Source organism: Akanthomyces muscarius, chromosome 6 (genome assembly GCF_028009165.1).
Source record: "Akanthomyces muscarius strain Ve6 chromosome 6, whole genome shotgun sequence".
In the NCBI taxonomy this organism is placed as follows: domain Eukaryota; kingdom Fungi; phylum Ascomycota; class Sordariomycetes; order Hypocreales; family Cordycipitaceae; genus Akanthomyces; species Akanthomyces muscarius.
The window spans coordinates 544,594-557,766 of record NC_079246.1 but is presented as its reverse complement, the minus strand read 5'-3'; the positions used below and the strand labels follow the sequence as shown (position 1 = coordinate 557,766).

Genomic DNA, 13,173 nt, shown 5'->3' with positions numbered 1-13,173 from the left:
CGGAAAACATTTCTTTTCTTTTCCGCCCACATCCAAAAAAAAAAGAGAGAGTGAGTCATATCATATAAAATCACCTGTTACTTTTCGTCCGATTGATATATATGTGTGTATGTGCGTAAAAGACAATTGGCCTCCCTCCCTGGATATTTTCCGCCGTCCTGTCCGGCATAAAAGGAAAGGAAAGAAAAGAAGACAGATATGAAAAGGCCTCTCAAGTAAAACAAAACTCCTCGCCGGAATATATATAGTGAAGGACGAGGTTAGTGATCAAACAAAAGTGTCCGCGTCATTGTCGATTTTTAAAATCGGGGCTCTCGGCGCGGCCGCCGATCTTCATGATACCGCTCAGCAACGTGCGGCCGACTTTGCCATTCCGGTTCTTGGGCGTGCCGCGCGAGGAGAAGCCGCTGGCTTTGCGCGCGTCGTGCCCGTCGCGCCCGCGGCGTAGGTCCTTGCTACGGCGACGGCTGCTACCTCCGTCGTCGCTGCCAGAGCCACTGAGCATCTGGTCGACATCGTGGCACATGGCGGTGTACGCGGCGCTGTAGGGCGAGCGGAGCGGCTCGGCGAGGGCAGCTTGCTCAAGCGTTTCGGCGAGGCGCGAGGGTGTTCCACGTGCGGCGGCTTCGGCAGCGCGCAAGCGGCCAACCTTGGCCATGCAGGCGTCGACTCGCTTTTGCAGGCTCATGCACAGCTCGTTGAAAATGAGCAGTTCACCGTCGGCTTGTTCTGTCTTGAGATCGTTTGGCCGAGCGCTTGTCCACAACTTGACCAAGCTAGCAAAACTCTGAGGTGCGTCAATAAGATACGGGAGGCTACCAAGGCCTTCTCTCGATGTAGGGGTAAGCCGTCCGGAAATCGTGTTTGGCGTGCTGTAGTTGGCAGGAGGAGCAACGACGCTGCGGTCCGATGGGATACTGCAGACTTGGTCGATGTACTCGCGAAATACCGATCGATGCGATGTGAGAAACCGGTTCATCGGCTCCATGTACTCTTCGCGCTTGCCAAAGGTTCCCAGGTTTGACAACTTTTGCAACGTCTTTGCTACCAGTGTAAGGGTACGCTGTGCTCTGGCGCGAGGAAAGTCTCGTAGTAGACCACACAGCTTCGGCGCCAGAATCGCGGGGCAGATGAAGCGTAGAAACAAGAAACCAGATACCGCCGTGTAAGTAGCGGAACGTTTAAACTCTCCGAAGCGGTCTTCAGCGACTCCGCGAATGTATTTGAGAACATGTCGAAGTTCAGGCGGGATGCGGTTCGCCGTTTGGGCGATGCACTGCCAAATGCCAGACGTGATGCGAATGAGCTGAGACCAATGTTGGTCAAGATCAGCTCCGTTGAGCTTGCTGGGGTCGACTTCACAGTCTGGATTTAGTTCGTTAATCTCGAAGACCTTTTCTCGCAGAGCCTCTTCCAAATATTCTTTGCCCAAGCGTCGCATGTGAAACTCGAGCGATTGTGTTAGAAGAGTGTTGCCACGGAACAAAAGGTTCGCCTCGCCGGCTAGCGACTTGCTCATGTCGCGAACAATCAGCTCACGGTCACTGGGCGATTCCATTGATTCGTTCGACTTGAGCCTGCTGCTGAATCTGTACTTTTTCATCGATGTCTGGCTACCTGGGCCGTCGATTTCGTCTTCGACGAGCGCTAGCAGCCATTCAGACGCAGCGCCTGAAGCCTGGAAGATGTTGAGAAATATTTCGGACAATTGCTTGAGCTGTCCAGGAAGCGCAGCAGAAATGAGAGCAGTGAGGCCGGTCGGGAAGCGATGCAATGTTTCGGACAACGCGTCATATTCTTTGGTCAGCAAAGCCACGTGCTCGTCGTGAGAGAGCCTGATTAACATGGAGCCAATGACTTGCTGCTTCTCGTCTCTGATCTGTAGCCAGTCTTCGTGTGATTGGCCGCGCTCAAGTTGATCAAGAGCAATGTGGACAGTCCCACATATCAGCTCTTGAGGGAAACCGCCTCTGCTGCCATCCATGCCTTCGATACGCTTCAGAACAACGGATAATTCCTGAACCGAGGGTGCCAGATCTGTGAATTCGCAGTCTTCGCGCCAGAACGGGTTTTTGGTCATGGATTTCGTGGTTGTGCGTGCTCGTACTTCGCCATCGAGGATGACTTCCGCCAAGTAATTGCCGATCAATGGGTCCTGCTCTATCTTGTGCGACTTCTCGGGCAAAATGTATTCCAGTCCAGTCGGTCGAGCTTTGATTTTTGCTTCCGTTATTCGAACCGAAACTACCTTTCCCATACGGAATACCTCACCCTCAGTCTCGTATTCCGTATCCGGAATATTGATAAGTTCATCGTCTTCCGTGTCGCCGAGATGGAACAAGTCCGGGATGGCATAGGCACGTAGCAGGACAAACCAAACCTCGAAATGTATTCGACTATCCAGAGCCAAGTATACAGGACGGAAGACTGAGACGCGCGAAGCCTTTGGGGCGTATGTGGGGAATATTGCGATACAAAATTCCTCGTCAAGCACGGTTCGGTCGAGCTGCTGTATAGCATGCCTTGAGAGCTGCGTCAAATCGATGTGAGATAAGACAATGGAATCCGTTTCGAGCATGAGGGTCAGCTCGCCGGTATCATGCAAGATGCACGATACCCGGCGCCAGGCTGCTGAAGGCGACCAGACGTCTCTTGTTGAGGAGCGTTGAAAGGCGGCTCTTGGGTTTGGCGCAACGCCCTTGTCCCAAAGCATCAACTTGTCGATTTTGATAATGTTTCTTGGCTTGCTCTCGTCGGGTAACTTGCCGAAAGGGCGCAAATCGGGTCGAAAAGGCGCCGTGGGACTCCCAGGCTTGCCATTCGCAAATTTGATGGGGCTGGGCCGCAGTTGCTGCCAGCTGAGCAGAGCAGCAAGCCATAGCTCTAGATCTTCGTGGACAGCGGGAAGAAGAAGCATGTGCGTGGGGGTAGATGTGGTTAACTCGATACACTGTCTCTCGCCCTGGGTATATTCAGCGGGGACAACGGTACAGCCTCGCAAGTCCTCGACAATGGGTATATGAAAAGAGCCGCCTTGATTAGTGTCGAACATGAGACTACCCGCCTCCTCATCGATGTAGGCAACACCAGAATACCATGCGCCACCTGGCTCGGACTGGTACTCAACTTCTCCGCGCATGCGACCACACAACGTCTTCATCAGCGAAACTAGGTTGTTTGGGTCCTCTGCGGCGACGGGCACGCACATGGAGTCGACAGAAGGGGCCGAAAACATGACGGGCGAGCTAGGACGAGAGCTTTGACGGTGTTTAAGCAGACGCTGCCTGGCCTTTTTATCCCTGCTGGAAGACGGGGTGGAGGGCGTGTCTATAGAGCGTTGGGGTAGAGCTGGAGTAGCGTACGAGCGAGATTCAGATGCAGAGGCGAGGACGGAAGACTCTTTTTGCTCGTCCGGGAATATTTGAGCAGCAGGCATGGACGAACTAATGCTGCCGACGCGGTTTCTTTGGTCTGAAGAGTTGAGGCTGGCTCGCTGGGCCATGAGGGCGCCGTCCAGGGTGCGGGTGCGAGGGCGAGCTTGGGCAGGAGAGCTCCTCGCGGCGACTGGAGAGGATGATTGCAATTCGGATGGATCAGTAAAGGAATCATTGAAGACAATGCCTCTGCGTCTCCCGGTGCCGCCGGGGATATCTCGCGGTGAGCCGGGGGCGGCGGTGGAATTTCGAGGGACAGGTGTGGCATCAAGGTTCAAGGACCCCGTTCCACTAATTAGGCTATCTGCGAGCTCTGGTGTGGAAGCTCGAGGGCCCGTCCCTGGGGCGGCATTGGATCTAAAGGGCGATGTTAGAGGGGCGGCAGACGTCCCATCGATGGCATCGCGAATGAAGTCTGTGTCTGTGGTGGCAGGCGAGTCCGGGTGCTGCAGCGTCTGGTTTTGCTGCCCGTCACTACTGGTAGCAGCGGGCTGAGCTGTCTGTCCTTCCATAATAAGGTTCAAAGAGTTCATGCCATGACAAAGGTCAAGCCATCAAGCTTGAATGCTGAGCTGTGGGAGGGGTATAGTGGTGGAGGCGGGGTCGAATTCGGCGTCGTGGAAGCGCCGGCCAACGGAGTAGGTGAATTCGCGGCGGGAGGGTCGGGGCGAGATAGACGTTTGAACTATCAGCAAGGACTAGACTAGACAGCGAGAATTTTGCTGAATCTTGTGTTGTTCGGTGGCCAAGGCAGACGGCACGACTATTGTGCGTGGGCAGATGCAGGCGGGGGAGTATCTGCCTGCAGGTCCGGAGATTTGCGAAAGCCGGGAAGGTCGTTTATAAAAGTCGTTCTCCAGGCGGAGGCGGCGGCGGTAGACGGACAAGTCGACGAAGTAGACGTTGAAAAGCGTGGCAGTGGTGGTGTCGGCGGTCGCGGCGTGAATATTAGGGTGGGCGAGCAAAAACGGCGATGCGGCGGCGTGGGGTTGTTCGGCGGAGGGGGTGGGAAGCAGCTGCAGCCAGGTGGCAGAGGCGAGAAGCTTCGCAGGTTGGTGAAATTGCAGCAGAGCGGAAGGTATCGTCGCGGTCAAGTCGAGGATGCTCGTCAGCAGGCGAGAAGCAAGAGCATCGTTGGCTTTGAAAAGGCAAAGAGCAGGCGGAAGCAGGAAGCAAGAAGCCAGAAGCAAGAGGCCCGGCGGCGTGGTGGGTAGAAGTGGTGCTGGTACCTAGGTAGCTAGGTGGTGGTGGTAGAGGTGCAGTGCAGTGCAGCAGACAGGCCGGCCCAGGCCCAGGTGGGATTGTGGAAAGGCTGAGAAGGCGAGCGGGGAACTGGTGGGCAGTGGTTTGTGGCTGACTAGCCCAAGGTAAATAGAGGCCAGCCAGCTGGAGCCTAGCTCGAGATGTATAGCAGCTGGAGGTTACTAACTGTTATGAGGCGTCCGAGGTATCTTTTGGTATCATTATGATGCCATGAGGCTAGACAGGTGCCTTGCTGCAGCCTGTGTCTGAGGATGGCATCACAGCAGAACCGGCGCGACGAGTTGGACGACAGGAACGCACAGCATTGACCAAATACGGGTTCAGGAGTACTAATTGCAACACGAAGCTCCAAGAGGCAGTACAGACAGGGCTAGAGACGATCCTGGGATATAATTCAAGCCAAAACCAATTAAAACCCGACTGGAATGGAACGAATTCAGGGCACGAGCACGGTTCGCAGCAGGGACGCGGCTTGGGCGGGGAGGCGAGAAAAAAGAACAAGTGACAGAAGCGGTACAGAAGGCCAGCCAGCTGCGTCGGACCCTGCCAACCTGCTTCAGCGGATGGACGGATGCGGCAATGGCGCTCTTGGTGGCTGAGTCGAGTGGGTTCAAGCCTCAGGCCTCAGGCCTGGCCTACGCCTGTGCTGGTACTAAACCCTCAGCCTCTGGGCCTCCTTGCCTCCCCCCCCGAGCAAAGAGGCAGAGAGGCTGGAACATGGCGCCCATCATCCATGACAAGCCCCATCATCAATCTTCCGCCAATGTACCATTTATCCGCCCATCCCTTTCCTTTACTGCTAAGTATCCGTACGGATAGAAGGTACGGATATATATACATCTACAGTGCTTGCATCCATCTGCCGCATCCCCTCCGCACTCGGCCCACGACAATCTGTCTGCGCCGGCCCATCTGCCACCCGACGGCAAACGCCGTCTCTCTCTTGAAGCTAACTAACCAACCCAGTTTCCATCATCACCACCATGACACGATCCCTCCGACCAAGACACCGTGGCCCGGCCCGTCTTTCCATGTCGTCCGTCGTCCTCGCTCACCATTCTCCCGTCGCCTGGACCCCAATAGGCCCCGGCTCTCATGCTCGAGCCCCTGCCCATGTCTTGCATACGCCCATCGGCCATCCCTCAGACACCCACCGCCTATTATTACCAGTACTCACCTCCAGCAATTACCAGAGCAATGGCTCAGTGCAATAGCATACAAATTATAGTTCATCGCTAACCAGTACTTGACCCATTCGTCCCATCTCCTCTCCCTCACCGTCTTCTCCCCTCGACCCGAGCCAACGGATCCCACACACACTGCAATTCTGGATGGGCCACGGAAACTAGACCAACCTGGCCTCGTCCATCTTTCCATCTTCTCCTATGGCTACGGAGAACTCTCCGCCCCTGCTCGCACCACTTGCTTCTACTCCGTGTAGGCTTCGCTAACAAGCTTGCGAGATTGCATCACACCGCACCAGCCTCAACACACTAGCGCCTAACTTGATTCTTCTCCCCCTTCCCACCTTGACCATGCAGCGTCGCATTCTCATGTCAACTGACTCCAAGCCAAGTCCTCTTTTGGCGTTGCCTTGTCCCAATTTGTCTGCCCGAAGCGCCGCAACAGCTTGCCCGCCCGTAGCAATGTCCGCTCCCCTGGGCCCTCGGCTCCTGCAGACGACGATCATCGGCGCATTATTTTGAGAATGAGCGGATGAAAGATGATTCCTCAATTGATGCCCGCCACATGATGACGAGGCTGCGTACATCATCCTGTGTGGTCGATCCGGCAGTTGCACAGACACACGCCACAAAACTTGACTCATGGAGCCAGCCAGAGTGATTGTTTGACGACTCATGCTTAACTCCGAGACAGGATGCCAGGGGCTCGACCACCACAAAAAGCAATTATACGAAACGTGCAGTTTCTTCAATGCCATCTCGAAAAAGCAATTCAATATGTTTGCCAAGTTAGCCTCTTACAGTACTTTACACCAGGCACTTGGCGCCCCACGGTCTTGACCGAAACACCACCAACAAATACCCCAGTACGGCCAAGCTCCGGCGATGAGGCATGCTCACTAAGACGTACCCTACACTAACATGTTAGATTTAGCGGCGGAAGCCACCCATCATCAAACTTGGTGAAAGGGCACACAAAAAATCAGAAACATATAAATGGATTGTATGGTGGGCCGTCGTGCAGTAGTCAGCCGTGCTCTGCGACTCCGCGCGGGGGTTAAAGCGCCAAATTACAGAACTCGTTCCGAAACACGTGCTAAGGATGTTAACATGACCGCGTCGCCTGCTGGCACCGTCATGAAGCCACGCCATCCACGCCATATGAGTTGAACATGTTGGACAGGTTGTGTTATTTGTGACCACTGAAGTAGGCTCAAGATAAGAGAATTGATCAGTATTGGGAGAGAAAGTATCAAGTACAAGGACGCAGCGGGCTGCTTTCTATAGTCTGCTGATTCTTCAAGGAAGATTCTGCATTGTTTCCATGTCGATGCAGTGACTGGTTAGCATTTTGCGTCCTAACATGTAAGTTTTGCGGCTTGTTGTCGGGAGGTTGTCGTGTGCGCCACTGCGCGCGTCTATGTACGCCATCGAGCTGTATAATAGAGGCGTAGAGCGGCGAGTTTTGCTTAATTTTGGGCTCCCCAATCCATTATTCTGAGTCTCGTAAGAAAGGGAACAGACGAATTTTTTTTTTGAAATAAATGAAAAGGAAGAACCGAATAAGAAAAAAGACTATAAAGAAGCCAAGAAAAGCTACCCTTAATTTGACGTCTGGACTTTTGTCCTTTTTGAGGTCTGCCTTGGACAATTGTGGTCATCTAGCTTTTGCGCGGCGCAAGCCTTCTACCCCGGCTGTTTTCCTATTCAAAGTCAAATCTGGGGCTTAGAAAGTTGTACTTTTTCGGTTCATAAAAAGGATTCCTAGTTTTCTGTCCTTTCCGTTTCCTTTTCCGCATCTTACTGCTCCATCCCGGCCACCCAACACCAAGACTATCTTTCATCGTTTATGACCTTGTCGCGAGGCCCCAAAGAGAAGCAAAAAATCGCAAACGGCCGAGGGAAATACTTGTCCAAAGCAGAAAAATGTCTGTTATATACACCATCATCGAATTACCACTCTCATTTCTCACACATGCTTGTGTGATTGCCTGCATCACCATCCCCGCGGCGTTTGCACAGTACACGACAGCCTCCCATCTGGCCGCCGCTATGGCGGGCGAGGCCTGGTCGTTGCCACCACCGACAGCAGACACGGAGGAGCCACCGAGATTCACCTTTTCTCAGGATGTAGACGGAAAAAGACTACGTCTGGGTCTACTGTGGGCACTGCACATCATGGTGTTTCATAGCACGATGAACCTGCCTTGGGCACTTCACCTCGTCACCCTTCCGCTGGGGGGAGCACTTGGCTCACTGCCGCTGCTTGTCCCTCACGGCGTATACACTGCACATACTCGCAGGTGCATTGCTGTATATGTGATTCATCTATATACATGTTTCTTATTCGCTCCGCGTGTCGCACAGCGATACCAGCCCCAGCCGAGGTATGTAGCCATCATGCCTCTTTTACGCTCTCATCCTTTTCCTCCCATCGCATTCTTTCATGTCCACCACTAGAGCGCACAAGGACACTGACTTGTACTATTACTAGTACTGCTTTTGATTTGTAAATTCGCCTGACAACAAGCCTCCAGCTATGGCGACATCTTCTGCGACTTGTTCGGCTGTCGTTGCACCCGCGGACCTGGTCTGAAAGAGCTGCGCTCGCACTGGGGGGCTTCGAAGAGGTGGTTCTGCAGCCCAGTCTACGCGAGCTTGACGAATTCTTTTCAGTCCATCTACTTCTTCTCTCTCAAGTATGGCGCTGGGTTTTGACGTAGAGTGTTCATAAAATAGTGGATGAGTCGGTCGGTTATGTGCTGGGTTCGGAAGGTGGGCAAAGGTCTGTTTCAATCACCATTGCATTGGCATCACTCCTCTACTTCACAAGGTCGAGGGTACACCGTATTTAAAGACAAGGTATCAGAAAAGTTATTTTTCGTGTGAATTAGGTGTGTCGAGCGCGTCTAGCCAGAGCATTAGCGTGGCTGCGCGACAGGACTGCTTAATCGTACCTTCCCAACTTGTTTGCAAGATGATATGGCAACGCTCTGAGTTTTGCAGCGTGGTCCTCAACCCCCCTCCTCTTCACCTATCCTAAGATGCAGTACGTTTGGACAACTTGTAAGTAACCTTTCTGTCCGCTAATCGATGTGCCTCAGTTCCTTCTTAATATACGTTATTTTCGCTCCGGTCGTGATCGTCTTGCAGCACGCTACCCGCCACCTCCGCCTCTCGCCCGAGCGCCCTCCCGGCTCCAGGAGACAATCCTTTCTGGGCAACTTCGTCGATGGAGTTGTCTGGCCATGCCTGGTTAGCTTGGAGGATTTGTTCAGCGCGCTCAAGGACTCGGTGATGGCGATAGCGAAGGCAGGGAAGTTAGTAGAAAAGCTGCCGGAGTTGCTCCATTGAAGAACTCCGGGGCTACCTACCTATCCCTGGCCGGCTCAAGACGTCTTATCGCGACGGAGCATTCTTTTAACAATTTTCGACGCCCCTGGTACTCGGGGCTCCTGCGGCACCCTTCTAATCTATTACGCGTGCGCCGTGTGCATGAAGCGGCGAGCGAGACCACTTTCAAGGTATGCCCTCTTTCTTCCTTATTTTGTATCTATTTTTTAATGGATTATTAGGTATTGCGGTGCATCAATGGTACCTCGTATATCCTGGATACTCTATTCATCAAACATCACCCTGGGACAAACGTCTAACCACCACCCATCGCAAGCGGCACCCTTCTAATCTATTACGCGTGCGCCGTGTGCATATAGCAGCGAGCGCGATCACATTTAAGGTATGTCCTTTTTCTTCCTTATTTTATATCCATCTTTAATAGATTATCAGGTATTGCGGTGCATCAACGGTACCTCGAGGTCATACAATGACCCTTCCATATATCTCACATATGAGGGTTGAGCGTAGGATCAGCGGGCCTCACAGAATATCGAGGTTACGTTGAACCATTTTTTGATTTCGTTCAACAGCAAGCAGTGAGTTGCATCCCCATTAGATGCTTGTCTGACAAAACATGTTTGAAGTGCCTACGGCTGGGATTGGCAGGGAAATATTTGGGCACAGAAGCAAAAGAGTCTCATCTAACTAATAGCCATAGATCTAATTGCTCAGATACATTGTTATCTGGTCGCCTAGTTGATAGATCTGGTTGCCATACAGTTTGACATTCATCTATAGATAGCTTCCTGGATATCTCCGCTGAACGAGACGCAGACTGCTAGTCAATCAGATTCATTCAGACAACTTCCACATACGCATGTCAAGTCCTGAAACCGCCGAGGCCCACGGATGCGTCTAGGCTAACGTGTGAGTGTTCATCTGTTTCTTGCCCAAGAAGAAATTGCAAGACAATTTGTAGCAACTTTTCCACGGATCACGTTTATGTTCCATCTTTCGCTTTCAAACAAAGAAAATCCCATCTACAGCGTATTATTTTCTTCAATTCACTGGCTGCATTCTCAAGAAGCCAACTAGCAGAGCAGGAAAATGGTCATTCGAAGGGGCATTTTTCTTCAGCACTATGCGCGCGGCGGCTGCCCTCTAGACCCGAAGGCAATTTTGTTTTTAGAAACGAGTTAAAAAAAAGCAGCAAAAAAAAAGGAAAGAAACAAAACGCGACTTTTCAGTATACCAATAAATCGACACCTTGCACACAGTTGTCTGTCGGCCACCCCCCTTGCCCCTGCGGACATTACGGTATTGGCTCGTGGCGATGCACCTGAGACCTTGTGCCTGCTCGGCCACCGCGCCCCTTTTAACACCAAGACTCTGTTATTTTTAGAAAATCTTCTTCGTCTAGGACTTTCCTTTTCCTTTTTTGCCCGGTCTCGTCAGAGTTCAAAAATAAAATCCACCGATAAAGCACAAGTTTCTAGCGAGTATCCGAGCCGATCCCACCTCTCCGAGTGGAGTTGACGAATTTCAGAAAACATGGTAGTGACCATGTATACAATACCTCCGTCGTAGCAAGGCCTCCAACTTTGCACAGACGCTAAAATATCCCTTTCCATCATTTAAAAATGTCTCAGCACATAATGAAGCCTTTCTATTTATAGCCTCAGCGACATCGATGCGTGAGGCGTCACCTCACGAGCCCTTGTCCAGCCACGGGGTGCAGACCAAACCCGGACGCCGAGACTCCGGGGAAAAAAAAAGGTCTTGCACGGGAGTGCGTTGACAGGTGCAAATATCTCCGTCCTCACGCGCAATACCGACAGCATGTTTGCCTTGAGCAGGTATTCCAGAGGATTTCATTATTATGTACTTGTTGCTGTGCCAGATTTGACCCTGAACCACTCCGACCCGACCCTATGCTGCAAATTCGACAATCCCTCGACAATATCAAAAAATCAAAAGAAAACAGAAAAGAAAAAGGCTAAGCCAAATAGACAAAGGAGAAACGGCATGTCCCGCATGGCGTCAGACTCCTCCAGTGACGGCAACTATAAGGAAAGAGTAGCATATATCCATAAGTGGGATACAATGGTAAGGTTTGAGCAGATGGCGATTGTCTGCCTTGATCATGCCTTTTGTGAGATTTGGAGTGTTTGCAAGGGGACGCCAAGCAACATGGCAGAATGAACAAATGTATAAAGAATGTCGCAGACAGCAAGCCCAGATATTCCGTGACGGCGCGTGCCAGCAAATCTCTGCCGCAAAGAAATTTCTCCTCAAAACTCCAAGCTATTGCAAATAAAGCGTTCAAGTAGAGTAGGCTTCGTGGCCAAATATATGTATGTCGCGTGTTCGTGCTCAGCGAGAGCCAGGTCCGTCAATGGGGCTCACTGGCATGCTGCGGGCGCTGGCCAGATCTGTGCTTCCTGTTCGTCGAAGAGCCTGTCGCATGGTTTCAATATTGAGGTCGCTCGGCGCGGCGAGAGAATGCTGGGCGCTCTTGGGGCTGCCCATGAGCTTGCGCGGCGGGCTCATCTCGACGCCCTTCATGCTGCCGGGGTTGCTGGTTGGCGGCGAGGTTCCGAAGCCCTGGCTCGAGACTGGCGAGCGAATGGGTGAAGGAGATCGGTTCAACGCAGAGGGGGGTAAAGATGTCAAGCCCGCCAGGCTTATATTCTCCCGAGACATCGGGCTTCCCAGCCCAGCACTATGCTCAGATTGCACCACGTCGGCGAAAGAGATAAAGGACAACCTCCGAACATCTGCCGATTCTAGTGATCCGTAATTGGAAGCAGTCTCGCCAGGGACACCAATGCGATCGGCAAACGACGCCAGCTCGGCCGCCCATTCTGTGGAGGACTGCTGGTCACTGGGGCTGTTGGGCGCACCCGTAACAGTGACAGATGCCGGCTGATGCGACGAGTGCGTGACAATCTCCACCGTATCGGGGTCGAGCTTATTGTTGGTGATGGCCTCGGAGGCATCGTCGAGCACGGGGGGGATGTAGTTTTCCGTCTGAATGTGGGTAGGGATAGCTGGCGAGTTGGGCATGAGAACGGTACCGTCTTGGACATCTCGCTCAAATATTTGCGAGCCCGCGGGAGACGAGAGGCGAGGCGAGGTAGACAGCGCACGGGTGGGCGAGGAGGGAAATGGGTAGTCGCGGGAGCTCTGCGTCGAGTGCGTCGTGCCGGGCGTGGCGCCAGACAGCTTGGAGGAATCCTTTGTGAGCAACGGAGGCTTGGTGTCCGTCGGCGAGTCCGCCGCGGGCGGAGACTGCTTCTTTCTGCCAAAGCCAAAAAGGGCGCGCTTCTTGCCCTTGGAGGCCGTCTTGTCGTCGTCGCCCTGATGAGACGCAGCAGCAGGGTTGGCGGCGGCGGCGGCGGCGTCGGCAGCAGCTGCACGGGGTGTCGAGGTGCCACGGCTGCTGTCGTCTGCAATGTCGAGCTGTGCTAGCCTCTCGCCGCTAGTGATGGGCTCGGCGTCGGCAAGACTCATGATGGGCGGGACAAACGGGCGGATCAAAAGTGTGGTTGCAGCGTGTCGGAGAGGAAGTATGGTAGGGAAGCGAGGACGATGTTTTTTTTATTGTTCAGGAGAAATGGGAGGTAGGACAAGCCGGGCGAAGCAGGACGTTGTCGGGATCACAAGGTCTGGCGTGTCCGTGACGAGGTGGAGCCACAATGTCAGATCGCCAGGATGACGGAGGCGGGCGCAAGCAAAAAATCGGGGATGTACGAGAGGCTGAAGTTTGGGAATCAACGGATGAAGCTGGCGGATGAAGCTGTGCAGACAAAGAGGCTCGCAGAGGAGGAGAAGGTGGGTGTGACTGCGTGAGAAGTGAGAAACATGCAGGAATAAATTGATGACGTGAAGGAAGCATGCGGATGTGACAGTGACGGGGGAAGCTCAGGGCCGGGCAGGGCTCTGGTGTGATGCTG

General features: G+C 53.1%; 3 protein-coding genes across 4 annotated transcripts; 1 reads left to right on the top strand and 2 right to left on the bottom strand.

The window, feature by feature from the left end:
• Positions 1–286: 286 nt before the first annotated feature.
• LMH87_000207 (uncharacterized protein) lies at positions 287–3,946 on the bottom strand (the record flags this gene model as incomplete). 2 transcript variants are annotated; one of them, XM_056198077.1, is made up of 1 exon in its annotated part: positions 287–3,946. In XM_056198077.1, one exon carries the CDS (start codon positions 3,944–3,946, stop codon positions 287–289), a length of 3,660 nt encoding a protein of 1,219 aa, XP_056055060.1. The 2 variants fall into 2 exon arrangements, with proteins under 2 accessions (XP_056055060.1, XP_056055061.1); XM_056198076.1 differs by having other exon boundaries at positions 287–3,139.
• Positions 3,947–5,460: 1,514 nt separating this feature from the next.
• On the top strand, positions 5,461–6,847 carry LMH87_000206 (uncharacterized protein; the record flags this gene model as incomplete). Its single annotated transcript, XM_056198074.1, has 5 exons — positions 5,461–5,519; positions 5,664–5,733; positions 5,926–6,134; positions 6,698–6,747; positions 6,816–6,847. 5 exons carry the CDS (start codon positions 5,461–5,463, stop codon positions 6,845–6,847), a joined length of 420 nt encoding a protein of 139 aa, XP_056055059.1.
• A 4,743-nt stretch (positions 6,848–11,590) lies between these two features.
• On the bottom strand, positions 11,591–12,730 carry LMH87_000205 (uncharacterized protein; the record flags this gene model as incomplete). The annotated part of the gene is made up of 1 exon (XM_056198073.1): positions 11,591–12,730. One exon carries the CDS (start codon positions 12,728–12,730, stop codon positions 11,591–11,593), a length of 1,140 nt encoding a protein of 379 aa, XP_056055058.1.
• Positions 12,731–13,173: the final 443 nt, after the last annotated feature.